At 55.4% G+C, this 24,834-nt stretch overlaps 2 protein-coding genes across 2 annotated transcripts; both read left to right on the top strand.

Annotated features, from left to right (window-relative positions):
• The first annotated feature begins 3,859 nt into the window (after positions 1-3,859).
• Positions 3,860-10,165, top strand: PDCD1 (programmed cell death 1). The gene is made up of 5 exons (XM_054835479.1): positions 3,860-4,134; positions 6,342-6,674; positions 7,659-7,814; positions 8,455-8,489; positions 9,292-10,165. The coding sequence occupies exons 1-5, from the start codon at positions 4,026-4,028 to the stop codon at positions 9,508-9,510; spliced, it is 852 nt and encodes a 283-aa protein (XP_054691454.1). The 5' UTR covers positions 3,860-4,025; the 3' UTR covers positions 9,511-10,165.
• Positions 10,166-18,872: 8,707 nt separating this feature from the next.
• On the top strand, positions 18,873-20,751 carry LOC129210289 (receptor-transporting protein 3-like). The gene is made up of 2 exons (XM_054836099.1): positions 18,873-19,018; positions 20,130-20,751. Exons 1-2 carry the CDS (start codon positions 18,873-18,875, stop codon positions 20,749-20,751), a joined length of 768 nt encoding a protein of 255 aa, XP_054692074.1.
• The last annotated feature ends 4,083 nt before the right edge of the window (positions 20,752-24,834 follow it).

Raw genomic sequence — 24,834 nt, 5'->3', positions numbered from 1 at the left:
TTCCTCTCGCTCTTTTCCTACTCTTTCTCCTTCCTTTTTAGACCTTCTTTTGCTCTTTCAGTGGCCAAATAGGACTGCCCTGTGCAATTCATCATACTCCAGCTCAGAGAAAGAGAATTTATTTTTTTCAAGCTTCAGAGGACCTTTTCCAGCCCCCCCTCAGCTAACCCCAAGATGTGCCATCCACTCCATTTGGGCTGGAGGGGATTTACCAGCATGAGTGGGAACTGCAGCACGGCTGGAGCCAGGCTGTTTTCCTTGGTGCTGTAGAAGCTGGTGCAAGAGCCGTCGGGAGCTGTATTGGTCTGGCAGGGTGCAGGCAGGGTGCAGGCAGGGTGCAAAGCCTGCCCAAAGCCTGGGGGCTGCTGTGGGGCTGGGGCCAGGTCTCCTCCACGATGCCAGCACCCGGGGCATGTGCTGGTCTGGGGCACAACACCGCTGCTCACCTCGCTTTCTCCTGCAGTGGCTTCCTAGCAGCAAGGTTGATCTTTTCTTTTATTCTTGTCATCCTTTTACTTTTTTATTTTTAAGCAAAAAAGGAGGAAAAAACCCCTGTTTTGTCACTTGCAGCGGAGCAAGCTTTCCATCAGCATGCTGCCGGAGGGCTCCTGGCTCGCCCTCCCCTGCGGTTTCTGCTGTGCACTCTGCGGCTTTGCGAGCTCCCTGATGCTTCCTGGCCGTACATGGCCTCATCCTGCACCCCAAGCAGCCTGGAAAGCCTTCAGTGTCAGTGCCGGTCCCCAGCCTGCTGGGGAGCAGGGGGGCGTTGCTAGGGTAGAGGTTTCTGAAGGAACCTGAGCATCCGAAAACATTGCCGTACGGTCTGTATCTAGCCACCGCTGGTTTCTATTAGATGCAGCAGCCTCCCTGCCCCAAGTACCAACTTATGCCCCATTTCAAGTGTGTGTTGGAAAGTTTGAGCAATTTGTGCTACGATTTTAATCAGAGCCCTCCGCTGCCATGTGGGGTGGGGAGGATGAGCCAGTTCTTCCTGCTGATCCCTGGCTCGGTGAGTCGCAGTCTCGGTGGTGATACTCATCATGTCTTCTGCCTCTAGAAAACTAAACGTGTTGCAAGCGCTGCACGAGCTTCCCCACAGTCAGCCTGGATGCCTGGTGTCACCATTTGGGGACACAAAGCCTTGAGGTGGAAAAGCCTCCTTGCTGTTAGCTTCCATATTTTCTGGAATTTAATTTAGTTTAGTTTAGTTAGGTTTTTTTTAATGAGAATGCAGGAAATTGTGAAGGAAGAGGCGATGTCTGCCATGGAGCCCAGCAGCACCATTGCACATGGTGGAGAACGCTCCCCTTGCCACCCTGTCAGGTGGCATGGAAAGGTGACAAGGAGGGGACAGCCCCCCAGGCTTGCTCTGCAGCCCAAGCAGGGCCAGACCCTCACAAGAAAGGAGTGATGCTGCAATTCCAGGAGGAGACTGGAAAAGAGGACCCAGGACAGGCTGGACTGAGCCACCAACTCAGGGTGAGCCCTGCCTGCCTCGGCTCAGAACCCTCTCCTTGGCCATCCCAAATAGCCAGTCAGCCTCACCTGCATCCCTGGAAAGGTGATGAAACAGCTTAATCTGAATGTCATCTCTAAGCATGTGGAGGAAAAGAAGGTTGTCAGGAGTGGTCAGCATGGATTCACCAGGGGGAAATCATGCTTGACCAATCTGATAGCCTTCTATGATGGCATGACTGGCTGGGTGGAATGAAGGGAGAGCAGTGGATGTTGTCTACCTCGACTTCAGTAAGGCTTTTGACACTGTCTCTCGTAACACCCTCATAAGCGAGCTTAGGAAGTGTGGGTTAGATGAGTGGACAGTGAGGTGGTTTCAGAACTGGCCGAATGGCAGAGCCCAGAGGGTTGTGGTAAGCGGTGCAGAGTCTAGTTGGAGGCCTGTAGCTAGTGGTGTGCCCAAGGAGTCAGTACTGGGTCCATACCCACTCTTGTTCAACATATTCATCAATGACCTGGACAAGGGAACAGAGTGTACCCTCAGCAAGTTTGCTGATGATACAAAACTGGGAGGAGTGGCTGATACACCAGAAGGCTGCGCTGCCATTCAGCGAGACCTGGACAGGCTGGAGAGTTGGACAGAGAGGAACCTAATGAAGTTCAACAAGGGCAAGTGTTGGGTCCTGCACCTAGGGAGGAATAACCCCAAGCACCAGTACGGGTTAGGGGTTGACCTGGGAAGCAGCTTTGCGGAGAAGGACCTGGGAGTCCTGGCAGACAACAAGCTCTCCGTGAGCCAGCAATGTGCCCTCATGGCCAAGAAGGCCAATAGTACCCGGGGTACACTAAGAAGAGTGTGGCCAGCTGGTTGAGGGAGGTTATCTTCCCCTTTACTCTGCCCTGGTGAGGCCACATCCGGAATATTGTGTCCAGTTCTGGACAAGAAAGACAGGGAACTACTGGAGAGAGTCCAGTGGAGGGCTACAAAGGTGATTAAGGGACTGGAGCACCTCTTGTATGAGGAAAGGCTGAGAGAGCTGGTTCTGTTTAGCCTGGAGAAGAGAAGACTGAGAGGGGATCTGATCAATACTTAGAAATATCTAAAGGGCAGGTGTCAAGAGGAAGGGGCCAGACTCTTTTCAGTGGTGCCCAGCGACAGGACAAGGGGCAGCGGGCACAAACTGAAACACAGGAAGTTCCATCTCAATGTGACGAAAAACTTCTTTGCTTTGATGGTGACAGAGCACTGGAACAGGCTGCCCAGAGAGGTTGGAGTATCCTTCTCTGGAGATATTCAAAACCTGCTTGGACGTGAACCTGTGCAACCTGCTCTAGGTGAACCTGCTTTACTGGGGGGTTGGACTGGATGATCTCCAGAGGTCCCTTCCAACCCCTACCAATCTGTGATTCTGTGAATTGGGGATGGCTCCCTCAGCCTGCTCACCTGCCAGGGCAGTGTCTGAAAACGAGAGGTGAGCAAGTCCCAGCCCCGCAGCTTGTTTCTGAAAGCCCGGAAAATAATGAAATCATCACGAGAATTGCATCCTTTACCCCAATTATTAATTTTCCCCTGACGTTTTCTAAAATTGTGGGACACCGAGGCTGTGTTCGAGAGAAGCGGAGGAGCCAGCCACAGTGTGCTTTCACCTTAGGTTATTTCCTATGTAAGTATTAGTCAGTGAGGCAAGCGGGGAACACAGCTGGCAGAGAAATTAGTCTGCTGCAAAGGTCACCCCAATAATAACACCCTGGCCCTGGGCACCCACCCCTGTTCTCTGCAAATCTGTCTGTGGATAAACACATCTAAGGAGCCAAAGCTTCTCCTTGTCCTCCTTCTCCATCTCCTCCTTTTCCTTCTTTCTCCTTCTCCTCCTTCTCCATCTCTTCCTTCTCTTTCTCCTTCTCCTTCTCTTCCTTCTCCATCTCCTCCATCTCCTCCTTCTTTCTCCTTCCCCTTCTACTTCTTCTTCATCTCCTCCTTCTCCTCCTCCCTCCTCTCCCATCCCTTCCTGATGGGAGCAGCCTGCCAACAGGAACTCAGGGTGCCCCATGGCTGCTCAGACCCTGCCCAGCTGCCGGGTGCCGTGCTGCCATGGGCACCCAGCAGAAGCACCCATGGGTGCTCAGGAGCCTGAGACAGCCCTTTTACTCATGGGCCAGGCTTGGAGCTGAGGACATGTCCCCTGTGATCCCTGCCCGCTCCATCCCTGGGAGCTTTCTCCCAAAAGGGTGCAGGTACAGTGGTGCCCATCCCTGCTGCTTGGCGGTTGGGTGCCTGCGTGGGAGCGCGCCGGGAGCGCGCGGGGAGGGGAAGGGGCCAGGCCAGGCTCAGCTGATCCCTGCCTCTGCGAGGAGGAAGCCGGGGGCGGGAGGCAGCCCGGGTTTCCCTCTAGGGTAGAGATGGGCACATTTCATTTCCACCCCAGCCCCTGCCGCGCGAGCCAGAGAGCAAGCCGCCACTGTGGGGAAGGAAGCACGGAGAGAGACGGGGGTGGCACGGCACGGCACGGCACAGCACGGCACAGCACGGCACGGCACGCCTGCCCGGGCAGGGTACTGACTGCCTCACCATGGCCCCTGGTGCCTTGAAGACGATGTGGAGCAGCTTGGAGAGGGCCCTGACCAGCCTCTGTGCCATCCTGCTCTGCTGCGGCCCCATGCTGGCCGGCTGCCGTCAGGGTAGGTACCGGAACGTGGCGGGCTTGCTGGCACGGCCCGTGTCGTTCACAGTGGAAAAAGTCTAAGGGCTGTGAGCCCTTGGTTAAAAATAGCTCTGGCATCAAGAAGGCAAAAAACCCAAAGCTTTTGGGTACGCGCCGCTGGAGCAAGGGAAGTGGGGATGCTCGGGGTAGAAACGGGGTTAAAGGATGGAGAAGGGGACAGGTCCCCAGCCCACATTGTGGACACACTGTCCGCAGTTGGGGTTTGTTGTGGAGCCTCTGGGTTTGCCAGCGCCATGTGCGGTCTGGGGTTTTCTGCTCTGGTTCTCACAGCTTCGGGCTGCGCCTCCTGGTTTGGGCTTGACCCTGAGGGAGCCAGGGTCCTGTGTGTGGTTTTGCTCAGGGTGAAATCTGGGGGAGAAGGGGAGGTGGAAGGGAAGGGGTGAGTCCGGGCAGAGCCAGCCAGAGTCCTGATGAAGCCATGTCCCCCTTTCCTCACAGCCCAGCTCTTTCTTTCGTGGCTTTGGGTGTTTTCTGCCCCAAGGGTGGGCACAGGGCTGGGCATCCCTTGGAGCAGATGTTACCTCTGGTGCTGGGAAGATGCAGGGAAACATGTAAACCCTACCTCTGCTTTCAGAAGTCCTCCGAGCACTTCATTCATTGCTGGCAGCAGCACTGGGTAGGAAACAAAGCCCTGAGCCTGCCAAATATTTCCTGTTAAATACAAGAAACCCAGAACACTGCAAAAATTGTATTTCTTGGTGCGGGCACTGCCGCAGCCAGTGCTGCCTGCGGGAGTTGGGGCACTTCCCTCCCTCCGTCCTCCTGTTCGGCCTCGTTCCTCATTTCTGAGCCCAGTTTTCCACCTAATCCTGTATTGCCCCTGTTCCATTTCTGGTTGGTGATGCTGAGGTCATGGTCCCTACAGCCTCAGGCCAGTGCTGGAGGGACAGGACAGACTTTCTAACTGCCCGCAAGCCCTGGGGCTGCTATTGGTGGCGATTTCAGAAAAGGGAAGATCAATTTCTTAACAGCAGAGACTTTTCAAAACATTGGTGGTTTGAATCACTTGGTCAGAAGTGAAAAATGCTTCTTCCTGCTTTTTATTGCTCCAAACAAAAATTAATGCAGCAGCCGCCTGGTCCTGCTGGATGGGGCTGGCTGAGCCAGGACGTTGTGAGCCTGGCCCTCGTTCACAGCACATCCGCCCCTGCCCGGGGGGATGAACACGCTGGGATCACGGGCAGGGAAATGTGGTGAAGCAGCATGGCTGGTGCTAAGGGCCGATGAGGCTGCGCCTGTGGCCGACTGCCCTTTGTGCTGGGAGCAGCCTGGCAAGCCTGTCCAGAACCCCCCAGGGTGGGTACCTGGCTGCCCGTGTATGCGTGAGGAGGGGACAGGCAGCTGGAAGGGGTGGCATTGTAAGCTCCGGGTCACTCTGCCCTGTCAGATGGTCTCAGGCTGGAGATGGCAAACACAGAGCCCTGGGCAGCCCCTGCCCGCTCTGTGCTCCCAGCATGGAGCAGTGGGCAGAGCTGGAGCACCCTGGCAGGCAGGCGGGCACGCGATGGGCTGCACCGCGGGGTGCTGTCCGGGCCCAGGACTCGGTCCCTCTGCTCACTATTCAGAAGCAACATCAGATGGAGGAAAAATACAGCATAGATTTAAAAATAATATAGCCCCCAAAATCTGTTTTCCCCAGTACGGGTGTTGTGGGTTAATTTTAGATAGCCCAGAGCACAATTTGATCTGCTGAAACCACTTCATGGTTCAGTTACTACCCCTGAGGATTCCCCTCTGGCTTGCAGGCACACATTCAGGAGGGGAGAGACATGGGCTGATGTACCTCCCCATGATCCGGGGAGATGCTGTGGACTGGCCAAGCATCAGGCTGCTTGTGTTGCCGGCAAACCCCAGAACCTGGTTGCAGGTGAGCCAGGTACTGGCGATGGCTTGGGGCTGGGCTCGCAAGCACTCGCCGACAGGTTTTTGTAAATCCCTGTAGGGGCCTTCAGGAGCTGACGGTGAAACAGCTGAGAAACGCTTGAAGCCTCTGGGTTTGGGACATAGGAGCCCATCACCTCTCCATGAGATGGGGCATTAGTAGGGCAACGGTGGGGTCTCACCCTCTTTGCATCCCTGGTTACTGCACAGGGGGACTGGCGGTTTCTGAGACCTGTGCCCACTGTAACCATGTCTGTTCCTTGTTTCCTCTCTCCCAAACAGTGACCTTCTTCCCAGCCATGTTAACTCTCCCTGCAGGTGGCTCAGCCACCTTCTTCTGCAACATCTCCATGGAGAGCGAGTCTGGCTTGGAGTACAGCCTCAATTGGTACAAAGACACCAACGACAACCAAGCCCAAAAAATTGCTGAGATCAGCCCGAACAGCTACCAGACAAAGATGGACAAGTACTTGGTCACCAACCACACTCCTGCCTTCAAGATGGAGATCCTGAACCTTCACCAGAATGACTCAGGCTCCTACTACTGTGGGCTGATCACCTTCTTTGAACCTGATAAAGTGATGGAGAGCAGCCGGTCACACTTAGTTGTCACAGGTCAGCCTGGGAGCTGAGCTGATGGGGACAGGTCATCGGTGTTGTCCCATGGTGCTATGGCCCTCAGGCACACTGCAGCCTCAGGGCACAAGGCAGGCAGTACCTTGCTGGGGGAGGACCTGGTGCGGGTCAGGAGAGCACAGCTCTGCCCTTTCCCCTTTCCTTTGTATGCCTGGTTGATGCCCAGTGACACAGGCTGTCCTCCCCCATCTGCACTGAGGCAGGAGGTCTCCATCCTGCTGGGGCTGTGTCCCCAGTGATGCTGTGGGGAGGAGCAAGTCCTTACTGGTGGATGGAGGCAGGAGACCAGCATAGGGAGCTGCCTGCACTCCTGAACGGCTCCTTTATTTGGGGACAGGGCTTGTGTTTGGGGTGACGACTAGGGCTCAGACCCCTCAAACAGCCGGTGTTGGTGTAGATACTGTTCTTGCAAAACCATGCCCTGGAGGGTCTTGTAGCCCCATGGTGTGGGAAACTGAGCTCTCGCAGGAAGATATGCCATGCACTTGCTTGGCAGCATGGAAGCTTTGGGGGACTGAAGATGACCTTTTATAAGGAAAAACACTGCAAAAGTTACTGTCTTTCGCAACATTGCCTCCCAACATGAGCTGCAGCTGCACTGGCCCCAGGATGCAGAAGCAGATGGGAGGCTTGGGGAAGCTGCGTCCTCCCTGGGGCTCTGCTGGGCATGGGGTCATGCCATGGGACTGCAGTGCCCTGAAGCCCTGCACCCCAGCTCTCAGCAGTGTGGGATCATCCTCACCACCTGCAATGGGAAGGAATGGGACATGGCAAAAACATCCCCCATGTCAGCCCAGATTCAGGGCCCCTGGAGGGCTGGTGGGGCTGTGGCAGTGTGCCTGGGACTCAGCCCTTTCTGGGGACAGTCCCTGTGTTCCCTTGTTGACTTTTCCAGGGACTTTAGAGGCATTTTACACTCCTGACCTGCTGTGTTGTTCCCCCTTTTTTGGATGGCTATTACAGCAGCTCCTGAGAAGACAAACACCACCGATGAGCCCGAGATGGAGGAAGGCAATTCCCTGGACCACATCAGGGTCGTGCTCCTGGGCATCCTGCTGCTGGCTGGGGCAGTTGTACTGCTGATCTTTGGCTACCTCACTGTCACATACAGGAGAGGAGGTATGATCCCCCGTGGGGGCTGTGCTGTGCCAAGGGGCTGGGGTCTGCCAGGGGATCTGACGGGGTGATGCTTATCCAACAAACCCAGCTTGAATCCAGGGGCAGCCAGGTGCCTGCAGCTCCCTGGGGTACACGGGCAGGTCAACATGCTAAACTCAGCTGTGGCATGTTCCCATGGGTCAGGTATCGTCGTGCCTAGGGGAGAAGGGTGCTTTGGGCCATGCTCACCCTTCATAGAGCCCCCAGGCCACATGCTGTGGCTCTGAACCGCTCTTTAGGGTGGTGTCTTAATGCTGCATGTGAGTTCTTCCCACACACCTTGCCTGGGCATCTTCGTAACATCTTGTCACCTCCTCACCACAGCACTGGGCGTTGCCTTGGCCATGCCACGGGGGCTCTCCCAGAGGGGACCCATCAGGAATTGCACCCCACTAATCCCAGCTAAACCCTAGACTGTGGGCTGGTATCTCACTTGTCCTTGTAACGCTCAGGGTGTTAGACCCTGAGTGGAGGAGGAGGATGCGTGGTACAGTGGTTGTAGTGTCCAGCGCTCTCCTAGGATGTGGAGGCTGGGTCAGCCCCAGCTGCTCACGCTGCCTTGGCACACAACCATCTTCTAACCAAACGTGTTATTTTGCAGATGTGCAGAAACCACCGAGTGAAAATGCACCAGTGGTGAGTTCCATCTCTGACGCCTTGCTGTGCATCGCTGGGGTGCGGAGGGTGCAGGGCCTCCCATTATCAGCCCTTCACAGGCTTCTTGCTTCTCCTGTCTTCTCTGATGCTGCTCGATCTTTTCTGCACAGATACAACTGCTTTTTTGCACCTGCAGCACAGCCCCGTCACAATCAAAAAACTGCCTGAGATAGGATGGGACCTCTGTAGTCCAACTCTCACTCAAAGCAGAGTTGTTTTTGACAGTGGATTGTGTTGCTGTAGAAAATGGGACAAAATGTGTGTCCCCCCCCCCATATATTAAGCTAAAATTTCTCTTGCTGCAGCCAGACCCTGTTTCCTATTTTCCTTTTGCCAGGTACTGCTGGGAGGAATCTGGCTCCATCTTCTCTCCAACCCCATTAGGTAGCTGAAGGCAGCAAGTAGGTCCCCTCTCCAGGCTGAGCAAACTCAGCCCTGGGCTCTCCTTGTGCACCCTACGCCAGCTCAGAGCCCAGTGGAGAGGTGGGAAAGGGCTCCTAGCATGACCCTGCCTTCAATGGCCAGGCAGGCAGGGAGCCCCACTTGTCTGCACAGGCAGAGACCTGAGACTCACATGGCCTCAGAGGTGACCCCAAGGCTCATTGTCTGGTTTCTCTGGGCAAATGCTATCCCAGGTCTGTGTGTCTTTCTGCTTTGTATCACTCTCGCCCTCCTGGGATGCTTCAGAGCTGGTTTCATCACTTGCTGTTGAAAGGGGGCTTGTGCTGGGGATGGCGGGTACCTCCGGATGATGAATTGCCCCAATGGGGTTTCCTTGCAGAAGGAAGATAAGCCCCCCGTGGTGTCTGTGTCTACTGTGGACTACGGCGTGCTGGAGTTTCAGTGTGACCAGTGCACCCAGGTACCACCAGAGACCTGGCCGGTTGACCAGACTGAATATGCCACCATTGTCTTCCCAGAGGAGAAACCCATCACACCGAAGTGGGGGAAGAAACACCAGGATGACAGGACTTGGGAGCTGCAGTCACAGCCCTGCTGAGGGCTGGGGTCCCCCATTGCTGGGGGGTTGCAGGCAGGGACAGGCTGCCCCAGCCCCTCACTCCCACTGTAGTTTGCAGTTGGGAAAAATCCAGCATGCAAGGACCAGAGTGACAGAGGTGCCGCTGCTGGAGTTGATATTGCACAGTCCTGGCCACGGTGGGATCGTGGCTGTGGGGTGGGTACCACGGGATGGGGAAGGTCCCTGCTGGGCTCCCTGTGCCACCTCTTTGCTCAGGGCAGGAAGGATGGGCTGGGGCAGAGCAGTGATGCCGACAGGTCTGTGCCAAAGGTGATTTACATCATGCCTCAGTTTTCCACCTCCACCCGGGGCTCTCTGGAGTGGCCACGCTGCTTCCCACACCGGGGTCTGACTCAGCCAGCAAAGCACGACTGCGGGAGGAAACGCTGGAGACCAGAGCCGGAGCAGATCCTGGGAGACACTGCTTGTGGGACCCCAGAGCGAGGGCTTCTCCTCATCCGGGGCACAGACTGTGTTGTATACCACTATTTAAAGAAACCCCTGTGAAACAGGTGGATAGTTTTCCTCCTCTCTCCACGCACTTTCCTCCTCTGCAAGAGGGGAAATCTACCCTCCCCCCGTGTCCCTCCCTCCAGAGGTGGGAGATGGATCTGGCCCTGAGGGGTGAATAAAGGGTTTCACGTCCGGGGAGTTTGTTGACTTGTGATGGCAAGTGCGTGGGCAGGCAAATAACGGCTCTTGGCAGCACGCAGGCGAGAGCCGGGAGGCAGCAGCGTCTGTTGTGGTTCCTGGGCCTCTCTGTGCAATACGCAAGCCGGTTTTCCACAAAGCTGCTCTTAATAGAGAAGAAGCCACTGTTTTTCCTCTTGCCCCTATCTGGGCTGGCCCCCGGATGCAGCTGCAAACCAAGTCCCCCCCCTTACCAGGGTGGTCTCGGGGCACTTGCCCAGCTGAGGATGAGCATCCCTGCCACGCCGGGGGCCTGGCTGCCATCAGCCAGGGCAAAGCTCACTGCATGGTGCTCAGTGCAGCTTTCGGTCTCCAAACTTCCATTTTCTCTCCTGAAAGCGATGCTGCGCTGCCTGCCAGAAAGCAGAACAGAAAGAAGTGACAACTGCTTGAGAGGGGAGAAACCCCGGTAAGGAGTGGCTTTGGAGGCAGCAGACACCTGCTGGGAGACCATGAAACCCAGCGGAAACAGAGAAGAGTCACTTGCATCTCACACTTCAGCCGCACCGTCAGCAGGTTTCTTTTCCCCCTTATCCCCAGTAAAACCACCGCAGCCTTGTGGGAGCCAGCCTGGGCGCTGGGGGAAGGGGTGAGGCATGCCAGGCACGACAGTTTGTCCTCTGCAGGGGCTGGAAAGTCCCTGAGAAACGTCCAGAGCAGACCGGGTAGGATGAACATCCATCTGGGTGGCTTTCATCCTTCCTCAGGGCAGAATGGTGGATGTGGTGGCCCCACCTGGTCCCACAACATCCACTCACACCAATATGTGACTCAGCCTGGTGGTACTGTTTGCAAGCAGCAGCCCCGCTCCTTGCCCCAGCACAGCACCATGCGACCCCAGCAGAGATCTGCTGTGGCCAGCCAGGCTCAGCTCGCCCAGAAAGCAGAGACAGGAGGCAGCTGCAGCAGGCGAGAAACAGGAGCTCAGTCAGCAGTTTTGCTTTTGGCTTTCCTGTCAGACACGACATTGGCGAGAGGGTGGGCTCTGTTTCATATTTTCCATCCTGCCTCTCTTGCAGCGGAGGTGCTGGGTCTTCAGCCCCTTCTGCACCCCCTGACTGCAGCTATGGCTCCTCCAGGAGCTGTTGGGGCTAGGTCCCTTCCCCTCTTGGTGGATGGTGGTCTGCAGCCGGCCAGAGGCTCCCAAACCACCGAGTGGGGTCGGAGGCATAGCAAAAGCACTGCACACTGCCATTCGGGATGAGGGAGCATCCAGTCCACATCAGCGCCTGTGCCCCTCCGGCCCCTCAGCAGCCTGGCTGCAATCCTGCCCCTTGCAGGAAGCAAGGCTGGAGCCTGGGAATGCTCCAGGCTGCCAGGCACCATCTCCCATCCCTGTTTGGAGGACAGGGTGCCCAGCACTGGCAGAGACCTGAGCTACACTCCCTTGTGCTGGCCATGGCACTGGCTGTGCCGGCCAGAGCAGAAACAGGACTGGGATGAGCTCCGGGCAGGATGCGGGTTTCAAGCCCCCAGCTGAGCATCCCCAAACCAAGCAGTGCCCTGAGATGGGTGTTAGCCCCCCAGCCCCAGCATCCTGCTCAGGGATGGGGAGCTGAGCACATTCATGTGCAGGAGCTACTCTTGTCTTTCCGTGCAAGCTAGGAGAGCAGCCACCCACAGTTTATACTTTCTCTCACCAGCATGGTGATAATAGTTCAGTCTTCCTGGAGTCACTGCATAGGATCTGGAGGAACTGTTTTACCTCCTGTCCTGAGAAGTTTCCAGTTCCATCTTTCCCAGCTCCGCCATCCCACATCCCTCCTTCCCCTGCCCCTCACTCTGTGTCACAGCCCTCCTGCTTTTGCCCACCACTGCACCCATACCAGCTGGCAGGTTTATGCCCCTTTTCTCCACTCCACATGAAGCAGGGACCCAAGCAAACTCATTTCCACCAACGATGCTAAGATTTTTGGGGCGGGGGGGATGCCGACCCAACTCCCTCAAGACTTCTTTTGGCTTTCTGTGCCTGCACCAAGAAGAGGCTGGTCTGCAATGGGCTGGGTACAGTTTTGGGGGTATATCCTATCTGCCACAGCTGCTTTGCTGCCTCTGGAGGGGTGTGAGTGCCATGGTTTCAGTGGTCTTTGGTTTAGGCTGTGGAGAAGAGGTTTGCTGCCGAGCAGTTAGGCAGACCCTACCACGTGGATTTGATTTTTGACCTTGCTCCCTGCAACAGTCACAGTGGCTGGAACTAACCCCTGTGCTGCAGAGCCACTGGCTACCGACAGAGCAAGAGCAGGGCGCTGGTCTGGTCCTCAGCACCCCATTTTGGGAAAAATTGAGGCCTACAGCAGCACAAGCAGGAGAAGAACAAGGCTCTATAAAATTAAATAGTACCTGGACCTGACTTTTCCTTGCTCTTGGGACATGCCATCACTGGGAATGACTCCTGAAAGGCCAGAGGGGACAGGGCATAGGTTTGGGTCTGCCCACCTCATTCCTACCAGCATCATGGCTATGAGTGATAAAGGATGCTCCTGCCAGTCTCTTCCCCCATGCTTTGTGCTCACAAGTGCACAACAGTCAAACTGTGGGGATTCAAATTTCTTTTCCCCTGTATCGCCCCAGAGCAAGCATCCCCAGCCTGGCCATGCACCCTTTTGTGCAAGAACACACAAATGCTAATGAGCACATGGACACAGCTCCCCATGCAAATCTATGTGTGCACCCCCAGATTTACACAGCTACTGTGTGCCAAATACATACGCACACCCCTTACCTGTGAGGACACGCACATCCCTGCGGACACACAGCCCGCCTGGACCTTTGGTCCAGCCCCGGCCACCCCATCCATGGGCCACAGCTCCACCCAGTCCAAGACCTGGGTGTAGCTGAGGGGGCAGCTGCAGGCACCAAAGCTGCTGCATTTCCTGCACACTTTGGTCTGGCAGTTAGAGCAACCGCTTCTGACCACAGACACCCAGTGCTCCCCTGAGGAGTGGCTGTCACCAGCATTGGTGCCAAAATGCTTTGTCAGCTCTCTGTAACCGCACACCAGCTGGGACCTCCAGAGAGCAGAGCTCATCCCCAGTCCCATCCCAGCATCTTGCTGATGGGGAACAGCCAGAGCCTGCTGGAACACCTCAGAGAGCTGATCCCTGTCTGCATCTGCAGGAAGCTGGATGTGTGACTTCAGCATGCCTGAGCTATACCTAAGCAAGCAAAACCCCCTACACAAATGCTTGAGAACCAGCCTGGCGCCTTATATATCCCAGCCTTAATTAAAGGTGATTGGGAACAACATGTGAGCAAGCATCCCTTAAAGAAACCTGAGCCCAAAAAACAGGTGTTGAGAAAACCAGGCAGGCAGATGAGGATGGAGAGGAAGTCCTCTCCTGCTGCTTGCAGCAGCATCTTTGAGGAGAGCTGTGCCATGGAGCAGCAAAGCACCATTCCTGCAAAATGGGACTTTATGGATGCCGAGGGGAGAAGGGCCGGTCAGGTTGTGTGGCAGTAAGGTGACTTACAAGTGAGGACCATCCTGGTCACTGGGAGGTTTCAGAGCTGTATTTTGGTTTTGGAGAGGTTGGGCTGGAGGTGCTGCAGTGGGGTGTGTGAGTTATTTGTCCCCTGGGTTAATGGGATGATCTTGGGGTGGGACTGGTCTGTCAGACACTATGGTGTGGGAGCATTGCCATGGCCTTGTCTTGGGAAAGTAGCTGTTGGTCCTTGAGAGGACGGGCTAGGGTGAGCTGCTGGGCACCATGGGAGGGGTGGTTTTCTGGGCAGGTTGCTTGGACCTCTAACCATGGCCAACCTGTACAGCCCTGATGTGTCCTGAGGGGTTCAGGCCCACAGCATCTCCTCTGTCACGTCCCTCCAAGAGCTTCACCCTGCCTATTGCCAAGCCTGTTGTAGGCTTGCAGAACATCTGTGTTTCCTCCCACCACTCTCATTTTGCTTTCTCTAGTTTTGCTTTTAGTTGGCTCCAAGGTTTCTCCTTCTCTCTCTTCTTCCCTTTGGCAGGATGTGCTGCTCAGGGAGGACGCTGGCAGGCCAGATCCTGGCATGTGGGTCTTGGAGGGCAAGCAAGGCAGCCTGTGCCCCCCAGCCAGGCAGGACCCCTTGTCTTGCCCACTCCACCACCCCTAAGATCAAACCCATCACCCATGGCACAGGGGCAGAGCCTTATTGGAGGGGGCTGAGCTCTCTCCTTATGCCTGCAGGGACCATCACAAGACCTGCTAGATGAACAGGGAGCCCAAACCCATTTGGGGTGGTACCTGCTTGCATCTTCACAGCCACCTCCTCCCTTCAATATCTCTCCACTGCTCAGCATCCTTCTTCACCCCAGAAGTCCAGGGGACGATGGGGCAATGTCCCCTCTCTACAGTCCAGCTTAGGCATATCCCCATTTCCAGAGCATCCCCTTTGCCTCAAATCCACCCTGGGACAAGTGGACCCCTCTACTCCAAGGGCTTGACTATGAAGACAGTCCAGCTTGAAAGGGATTCTACAGCCATTGCTTGTCCCTAGAGGTGGTGGGTTTCACCGTGATAGGGTGACAAGCGTTCACCGTCAACAATGGCAAGGTCAGAGGGGGACAGGGGCGCAGAGAGCTGGTGTGGAGCCGTGTCCCAGGAGGATATGGATGCCCAATTCACTGTCTGCTTCAAGGAAGGGGAAAAAAGAGGATCCAGGAAACTCTAGATGAGTCAGCCTGCCTCCATACCCAGAAAACCGCTGGAACAAATTAGTAAGGCCACCAAGCGGTAAACACCGAGAGGACAGCGCTGGGGCTGAGAACACAGATTTAGCAGGAACACTGTTGTGTCAAACCAACCTCATTTTCTCTTCGTTAGGGCGACAGGCTGGGTACCGCAGGGAAAGCGGGAGTGATGCTATCTTCCTGCTGCCTTATGTGATATTCTCATAAGCAAATTAGGGAAATGGGAAATTCTGCCACTGTGGGTGAATGGCTACCCAAGAAGCTATATCCCATCAGCACTTACCAATAGCTCCTGACAGCAGACACATGAAGCAGAGTTTTTCTGGAGAAGCATGGCTCAAATGAAGGCAATACGCTGTTGAGGGGGGTGTAGGGGCTGTCTGGGAGGAGGGTTAGAAATCAAATTCACCCTGATGACCTGAAGAAAAGAGCAAAAATGCCCTGAAAGAATGACTGATGGAAAAGAATTGGGCGTGTTTAGTGCAGAAAAAGATGAGGGAAGACTTCAGAACAGGAAAAAAGCCCTGCAGTGAAGCAAGCAGTGAAAGACAGAGGAGTGTTTAGGGTTATGCTCTGTTGCTCAGATGGCAATCCATCTGTCTCGCAAGCCTTACCATACCCACAGACACAGCATCCCCACTGCTGAGCGGATGTCCTGCTCTGTGGTCCTGCCTGGGGACCAGGACTGAATGTCCCTTTCTGCCCCTCTTGGGGACTGTTGGCAGGATGGAGCCACCTGGGTATGGGGGGACCCCAAAGGGAAGGGATGGATGTCCCAGCAGGGATGGGACCTGTGTGTGCCAAGCAGGATAGCGTGGGCACTTTGTCCCTGAGCTGGAGGGGTAGGGGATGGGGAGGCTGACACACTGCAAGAGACGGGGAGGAGGATAAGGAGCCTTGGGAAACCTTCCTGCTCTTGCCTGGGCGGCTCACCCGGGGGTGGGAACTGAAGTAAAAAATAATTTCAGGCTGTGCGAAAGTGGCAGGGAAATTACCGCCCAGGCTGTGCCTTGTGCTTGTCTTCTTCATGCATACTGTGGAGGAGCCATGACCAGCAAACCGGGATGAAGAGGATTGGCAGCATCCATCCCCGGCAAGGACTCTCCAGCCCAGCGGGGTCGTGCTGGGGCCGGGACAGGGCTTGTCCTCAGTCCCCCCCGAGGCCGGGCTCCGAGGGGACCTGTAGGAGCAGCTTTTGTTTCCAGGCAGGTGCCGGTAAGTGGCAAGGTGCTTGGGCAGCGCCAGGAGGTGTGTGTGAAGTGGAACAGGACGTCAAAGCAGTTTCGGCTCCGTGGGTGGTTCTGGGAAAGTCCCTTTAGTAAAAGCAAGTCAAAGGCTTTAATAGAGGGACCAGCACTGGGCTCCTTCTCAGAGATGACTGTGAGGACTCGGTGCATCGTGAGTCGCGATTTGAGTTGTGTTGCCATGACGTAAAGGAGGAGCTGGTTTCCATCACAGACGGGTTTTAGAGGCAGGAGCCCATCTCTGTGCCGGGGTACCACCGGACTCCTGTTGAGCCGTGTGCCTGAGGGGCAGTATTTTGCCCCTGGGGTGGGCAGCATGGGGATCAGTGTCTGCCCTGGTGAGGAGCATCCCTCTGCCCCGTGGCAGCAGCCTTGGGGAGGAGGGGCTGGGCTGAAACCACAGATCCCCCAGATGAAGCGATCGGTTTGTTTGGGTGAATATGAGAGTGCCAGGAGAGAGGGCCGCCTCCCCAGGGGGCTCCTCCTCCTCAACATAGCTCAAGGTGCAGCTGCCCTTGAAGTAAAGGGGAGATGTCAAAACCTTTAGGTTTTTCCTGCATTCAACCACCCCTGGGTAAATCTCAGCCCCTAACACAGAGAGGTCCAAGGGGCAGATGTCCCATCCCGGTCACCCTGCTGCTGATGGGTCCCCACACCATGCTGTGGCACAGCGGTGCCAGGCACGGCGTGGTGCCAGCTTTCTGCACTAGATTTGCTGTCCTGGAGACTCCACTGTGGTGGGGTGCATGAAGGGGTCTTTTATAGTGAACCTATAGAAATGGGGGCCCCGTGCTCTGGGGAGGGAGTAGGAGCAGGGCCAGAGAGATCTGCTGCTCCCTCTCTTCCTTCCCATGCACCAGACCTGAGCCAGGGGTGTTCCCCGGTCCCCACCTGCGAGCATTGGAAACGCTGATGGGATGACCCTTCCTTCACCATCCTGTCTGTAGGGTGCTACCCCAGCCCAAGCAGGACCCCATGTCCCCATGGCAGGGCTCTTGGGAAGGGGGTGGCTCAGGTCCTATCTACAGGTTAGGGCTTTGCTAGCTCTCCATAAGGATCCTGAAGACCTTGGCTTGGCTCCTCTGCTTCCATGAAGCCTCCTTTCCTTCCTTCTAGTCCTGGTCCAGATCGTAACACCAAGGTTTAATTAAGGGTGGAAGGACCTCAAAGCAGGAAAGAACCTTGAAGCTGAAGACGGACTCTGCCCCGGGACCTCGTCACCTCCCTCCACTCTTGCAGGAGGGGCAGGGCGTATTGTGAAGGTGCTGGAGGGCTCTTGGTATAAATGACTCACTGGCTTTTCCCTTCCAGCAGCAAAGATCAGAGGCTCCCTGCCAGCCTGTGGTTACTGGAATTTACCTACGTCGCCTGCCTCCCTTTTGGGATCTGGAGGATGGGCCTGATGTGCTGGTGCCTCTTCAGATCTCACAGCTGCTGTCACCTACTACCAGCAGCCACCATGCCCCTCTTGTGAGGCCACAGATGGTGTCACCTACATCCTCAGCAGTCCCGCTGCCCCAGCCGGCTCCAGGGCAGGGCCAGCTGCTGGCACTGCTGCCTGGGGCACCTGGGCTTTTGGGGTGTCAAGCCAGAAGAGCTGCCACAGGGACATACTTCATTTGAAACCAATGTGAAGTGTTTTAAGCTTGATTCCTAGATACTTCTGTCATTTTTCTAAACAGATGTCTGTCCTCCTGCAGGCTTTAATATCCTACAGTCTTTGTGCTAAACCCTCCGTGCTTCTGGGAGTCTGAGTGCTGCTCTGGGCACTCAACGTGAGGAGCTGCCATAACTTTCCATGGTGGCTTCATCCTCGGCAGCCACCCAGCACATTTCCTCCAAGGCTGAGCATTTTGGGGTGTTTTGTGACCTCTCTGTGTGCAGGATGGTCTCCTCTGAAAGCTTCATGCTAAACGAGATGGTTTTATTTCCATGGCAATCTGAGTTTGCTTTATCAAGCTGCCATTCTTTGTCTAACTCAAGACCAGTTATCATTTGACATCTTATCTAACCTGCTTCCCATCCTGCATTGCTCTCCGTGGGATGTCCTGGGGGACCTGCATGCCCGGAGAGGGGTGAACAGGGGTGCAGAGGGCTGCAGTCAGCCCCGACCCCGCTGTTTATACCTTCCCTGGGTGCTCTCAGCTCAGAGCACACCTCACCTCTTTCGGTTTTACGTGCGGTGCCATCCTCCCCGACTTTCCACCGTGCGGTTTCAGGTCAGGCCTTTTTCTGCTCGAGTTGGCTGAAAGTTGTTAAAAACAGCCCGTGCTTGGTGGCAGCTATCGAGAGAGATAAAGGTTACCTGGGGTTTTATCAGGTGCTGAGTCCTGCATTTTCGGTGGGTTTCGCTTCTGTTATTCTGTTCTTCTGGGCACAATCTCTGCTGGTTTGCCCTCGCTGCTGTGATGGGCACGGGCAGCCTGGCAGGGGGTTGCTTTTCCAAACTCTCTGCCTAAAGACAGAGCGAGATCATGAGAGCTTCAGCAGGGTTGGGGCTTCACGTGTGAGGCTTGGGGAAGCCACCTTGTCCTTGCTTTCAGGGACACTTCAGCCAGCCAGGACCTGGTGCAGTGTCAGCAGCACCTGTTGACACAGGGATCAACATGGGATGGTGCTGCTCATGTGGGAGCAAAGGTTCCCCTCTCCGTGCACAAAGATGTTGTGCAAAGAGGAAATGTTTGGGGAAAAGACAGTTGCATAGCACCCAGAAGCCACAAGCTCCAGGTGGGACCATGGGGACCTGGCAGGACATTTTTGAAGCGAAGATTGCAGATATGCACTTAAGAGAGCTGTGGACGCTTCAGGAGGATGACAGCCTGCAGGTGCATGACCTCAAGCCTGGCTGGAAGGAGTTTGTGCAGCACCGTGCATTTGGGAGGTAGGGGACTGCTGGCTCGGTCCCCGTCAGAGCGGGACCAGGGGCAATGGGCTGCGATGCAGACCTTTCCCTTTCTCAAAGTTTGCTTGTAGGAAACAGCTTTTGACAGGAAAGGAGCAGTTTGGAGGTGGGTGAGGCTGGGAGGGTTTTTCCCATTTTGTTCCAAGCTTGGTGGATCATTGCCAAACTGGAAAAAAATCATGATAATTGGAGGGGCGAGGAGTGTGGCAGCTCCACAGGGCCAAAGGGCAGCTGGTATTTGGCCAGAGTTTCTCCATGTTGATGTACAGATATAAAGAGCTCTTCCTGCAAGCAGGGGTAGTTATACCACACTAGAGCCAAATCTTCTGGGTTTGCATCCAGAGGATGAGGAGAGGGAGAGCTGCTGTCTGCTGGGACACGGGGCGATGCCTCAGCAGTCCCTGCATCTGCACCAGGCTGTGGGGTCCCTGAGCAGAGAGAGGCTGTGGCTCTGCATTGCTGATGAGACACCCCATCCCAACCATTTCCACCCTGGGCAGGACCCTGGACATTGACAAGACACCCAGTCCAGGTAGCAGCAAATGGCAACCTTGGCTGCCAGCCCCCATACAGATTGTGCAAGACAGAGCTGTGGGTTACACACCTTTTGACCCCTCAAGACATCTCCTCACCTGCCCTGCAGCCTCCACCCACACCTTCCTTCTATTTTTCTTTTTTTTTGGAATTCCCTGGCCCTGGGCTTGAAGTTGGCTTTCTGCTGAGCTGTGATGAACTGGCATGGGTGAGGGGCAGGAGCCCCAAATAGACCTGGGGCCCGATGCTTCCCACCCTAAGGACCCCTGCTCCTGGCAGTGGGGCTGAAATGGGCTAGGAAAGGAGACTGGGGTGGTCCTATCGGGAAGCCTGGCTCCTAAAATCTTTAATGCTGGGGCCAGCCCTGAGCTCACATCTGTGTTGAACTCCCCAGACTGGCATCACGCTGCTAGGGGAAAAACAGTTTGGTGTAAAGCTTGCATGAGTGGAGTTAGTCCATCAGCCCTGGCTGCCCTGGTCCCTACTGACTGCACGGGAAGCTGCCGGCTCAGCATGGGGACCCTGGGATGAACTGGTTTCCTCTGTGCCCTGGCAGATTTCAGTGCTCCCAGTGCTTTCGTGAGTGGTCCTCAGCCAAAGTGCATATCCTGTTCCGCATGTGCTGGTGCCAGGGCCAGGGTATGGTGTGCATGCGAGCCTTCCGCCAGGCATGCAGGCAGTGCCCTGACCCCCAGCTGGAGGAGCCCAAATTCAGCCAGGAGACCATGGAGATGCTTCTGCACAACCTGGTCCTAAAGATCCTCCAGTACTTCTACCACCTGCCCATCCAGCCCTCCGACCTCCTGGAAGTCGTGGTGGACAGGCCGGTGTGGGGGCTACATGACAGTGCCCGCTGTGAGGGCTGCCAGCTCGGTGTTTGCAACAAGAGGCTGGCCCCGGCGTTGGATGCCAGGGAGACCTCGACGGATGCAAATGAGAACTCGACGGATGCAAATGAGAACTCGACAGATGCAAATGAGAACTCGACAGATGCAAATGAGACCGGGACCCATAGCACTCTGAAATGCCAGAGCATGAAGCCCTGGGCAATCCCAACCCACCATCCCTTGTCCTCCAATAGCAACTTCCCCTGGAAACGCTGCTGTTACATCAGCATCCCTTTGCTTTTTGGTTTAGCAGTGCTCCTCTTTGTCCTGCTTTATTTCACCATGAAGTAGCGGGAGCTGGGGCTTGCAAAGAGGAACAGGGGTGATGGCTGGGGGGTGTTCACTGAGCCCCTGGAAAACTGAGTGCCCGAGGTCAGCCCTTGCTCATGGAATGGTGAAGCTTCTCTGGCTCATGGGGGGAAGAGACACATCGGGGTGCCTCAGCCAGGCACCTCATCCCACAGCCTCAGTGATCCTGGTGGGTCTGATGGTTTCTTATGGGACATATTCTGTGTGAGGATGACCCTCAACTGCCCTGTGCAAAGTATGAGTGTACTTGCAAGAATAAAACAAGCCCTTTCTCCTCAGCCCAAGGATGCATTTGTGCTTTTTTATTTCTCCAAAGCCTTTTCTAGGTACATGTAAGCAGCTCGGAGGAAAGCTGGGGGCTGCCTTTATCCACCAGCTGGGCTCAGCTTCCAAGGAGACACATCCTGATGCTCTCCTGACTTTGACCTTGGTGGAACTGGGCACCCACAGCAGCCGAGGGGCACCTAAAGCTAGAGGTTTTTAAACTGAAAGAGGGTAGATTTACATTAGATATTAGGAAGAAATTCTTTACTGTGAGGGTGGTGAGGCACTGGAACAGGTTGCCCAGAGAAGCTGTGGATGCCCCATCCCTGGAAGTGTTCAAGGCCAGGTTGGATGGGGCTTTGGGCAACCTGGTCTAGTGGAGGGTGCCCCTGCCTGCAGCAGGGGGTTGGAACTAGATGATCTTTAAGGTCTCTTCAACACAAACTATTGTACGACTCTATAACTATGGTTCTGAAAAATACCCTGGCAAGCACAAACCCTTCCTGGCTGGCTGGGTGCCCTGCAGTGGGGGCAAAGGGTGCCCAAGGTTGGCAAGCACAAGAAGGCTGCGACAGCAAGTCCCAAGTCTCTGCCCTGTTAGCTCTGTCACAGGGAAATCACACTTATTGGGCTATAGGGCCTGGGCAAAGGGGAGAATGCGGACTCCTGCCTCCTGCTACTTTGCCCCACAGGGCTCAGGGGACCTGGTGGCATCATAAAGTTGGAAGGAAAACTGTTGTCCCCCTGCAGCCTGACACCCCTCAGCCTCTTCCCTTCCTGCGGTGGAGCTGCTGGGCTCCTGCAGGACTTACCCATGGGGACAGCGTGTCCTGTAGGCATGACTTTGGCCCAGAAAAAAAGGTGAAAATGGTCTGTAAATGCTTGCAAAAGTTTTTGAAATTGTTTTTTGGGCTGTCTGGCAAATGAGTCCAACTCAGACTCTGCCAGACATGCAGAGCTGCTGAGGCAGGTGCATTCGTTGCCTCCTGACTTTGCAAATGATTTGATGCTGAAGATGGACATGGTAGAAAAGATTTCACAACTGAATTTATGGAAGAAAGATGGGCTGAAGGAAAGGCGTTAACCAAATCCAGTGTCACCGGTGCAGCTTGCACAGCCTCAGACCCTGGCTATGCAGCTTCCCAGGTGCTGTCCTCCCTGCTGCGTCCTGTGGGGACTTTTACGCTGCTCACTGTGGGTTTGCTTTTTTTGCTGGTGTAAGATTCTCCCATATTTTCATACATGCGATCTGCAGATTGGTTAAAAAAATCAAAATAACAAGAAAACCCTGTGTGACCTGGGGGCCATGTGGGTTTTGTTTCTTAAGCGCTCTGTCTTGCTCATCCCACCAACTGAACCTCCTTCTGCAGCACCTTCCCAGCTGTGCAGCCCTGGCCGTGGAGCCAGCAGATGGAGCTGCGAGATCTCTGGCATTGCACTGGGAAGCAGTGGGACCAGTGACCCGTCAGCACTGGGACGGGCCGGACCTCGTCAGATGGGGGAAGCCCTCCCCCTATCCCTGTGCCTGGCAGTTTTCCTGTAGCGTGGTCCCCCCCCAAACCATATCCTACGTGGATATGGTCCTGATCTGTGGATGAGCTGGTGTCTCACTGTGATTTTCCAGTCTTGGAGTACTTGGAGATGCACACGCGATGCAAAGTGTGGAGCCTCAAAGCCCTCCTGGCCCCCAACTCTGCCTGGGGGACAGTGGTGCCACAGCAGCAGGGCTGGGGACCAGCGTGGTGCCACCAGCAGGGACTTCCCAGGAAGCAAAGCCAGCATAACCTGTCTCCCTTGAATTGAATATCAGTGACGTTCTGAGCATTTTTGGCAGGGGAACAGTGGCTGAGGGAGTACTTGGGACCCAAAGGGTCTCATATCTGAATGGACCTGTCTTTCTGGAGGAGGTCTCGCCTTGCTCAGCTGGCTGGGGCTGAGTGGCTCTGCTGGGTAAGAGGCTGATCCTGCAGCCTGGACCAACTCCCTTCCCTCCTGCCTGGCTCCCCCTGCAATGGGAGCAGCCTGCCCTCTCCCTGCTGGCGTTATGTCATGAAGCAGAGACATGGCCAAGTTTCTTGCTGCCATTGCCTGTAGCCCTCTCCTTTCCATGCTGAGCTTTTCCCAGCCCCCGTCATCATGTCTTGCTGTCTGCAGCATCCCCAACCACCCAGCTGCCTGGGAAGGCAACTCTGCTGGAGACCACATCCCTGTGGGGGTCCTTATTTTCATGCTTGGGTATCTCTGCTCTTTTGCAAGGGCAGAGCCATCCCTTGCTCCCCTGCAATGCCCTCTGCACACACCCCACATTCCCCACCCATACGCTGCTTTTTCCCTGGTCCCCTCCCTGATGCTTCCTGCTTGCCTGCCTGTCTCCTCATACTGCACATGCATGTCTGGGGGTGGCTGCCCCCACCATCATGCAGCCCCTTCATCCTCTCCCCATTACTTAAAGACACCCATGCATATGTGGGCTTCTCAGCCACAGCCTCAGTTTTGGGCTCCTTCCAGGATATCCCCCTCCAATGTGCAGTTGTGTCCATCTCCCACTTGTTTCTTAGCAAACTGCCCTCAGTGCTGCTTTTCATGGCTTTTGGTAATTTTGGAGCCCAGAGCAAGCCTCCATGGCTCAGCTCAGCCCCCAGGGACGGTGAGCAGTGGCCAGTCCCCCAACTGGCATGGGGACAGCGAGCCCATCCCGGGGAAGGCGGCTGAGGGATGAAGGATGATCTCTCCCCATGGGTCCCGGGCAGGTCCCGGCTGTCCCCTCTGGTCTGTCTGGGGATGGGCTCTGCCACAACTGACTCTCAGCTCATGCCTGGCACTCACACAGAGCCAGGAATGGGCAAACCTCACCCAGGGACATTTTGCTGGCCTTTCACCACAGCCAGACTGATAAATTGCTGTCTCCATGCCTGTCTCCCTGGAGAGAAGCTCTCACCACTCTGGCAGGTTGCGAGGTGCCAACAAATGCAAAGCCCGTTGTTGCTCTCGCTTTTCTCCTCTGCTGCCCGTTCCCAGCCCTCCCTGCAGCCAGCTACAGCAGCCGTGGGGCACGAGGGGTTGGCACTCAGCAGCATGGCAGCTTGGTGAGCCGCGGGCGAGGGCTGGGTTGTGGCAGCGATTTCTCAGCAGAGCTATCAACGGGAGGCAGAGGAGAGTCTCTATTTATGACTGATCTATTATAGGGCAGCAATATTTTTTAACTTGCCCCAGAGCTGTCTAGGCTCAGATCCTACAGATGATGGTTTAATGCTCAGGGGATCATGTCTTGATTTTGCTTTTTCTCTCTCCTCCCCTTCATCCCTCTGATGTCTCTGGACATGTTAGCAGACCCACGAGCAAGCGAGCCAGACCTGCCACAATCCTCCGGGCTGTCAACCCAGAGGAGACCGGCGCTGTTATTTCAGTTCTGTGCCGTAGGAAAATAGGGATCAATAAGCCAGCTCTCAGCCCTGGATCCAGGCACATGGTAGGAAACAGTGCCCATGATTTTAAGCTCTTTCCAAAGGCTGGATTTTCACAGCCTGTGAAGCAGAGAAGAGATGCCCGGCAGAGCTGTGTCCCTGTCTCAGCTCCCATCTGTGCTCGCTGCAGAGCCTCTGCTGTGCAGATGCGCTCTCAGTCCAACAGCTAGGAAGGTTAGGCTGATTTTGACCCCTTTTAAAGCAAAAGTCACATACCTGTTATTTTTTCCACATGTCAGTTGAACACAGATTGAATTGCTATTCTCAGCATACAGGTTGCTGCACTCTCCTCCTGCCACTGCCCCTGTTCTCAGTGATGTGCTAAGGCTATAAATAA

The sequence above is a fragment of the Grus americana genome, chromosome 9 (assembly GCF_028858705.1).
Source record: "Grus americana isolate bGruAme1 chromosome 9, bGruAme1.mat, whole genome shotgun sequence".
Lineage (NCBI taxonomy): Eukaryota > Metazoa > Chordata > Aves > Gruiformes > Gruidae > Grus > Grus americana.
Note: the sequence above shows the minus strand (reverse complement) of the source record. Positions and strands in the feature narration are given on the sequence as shown.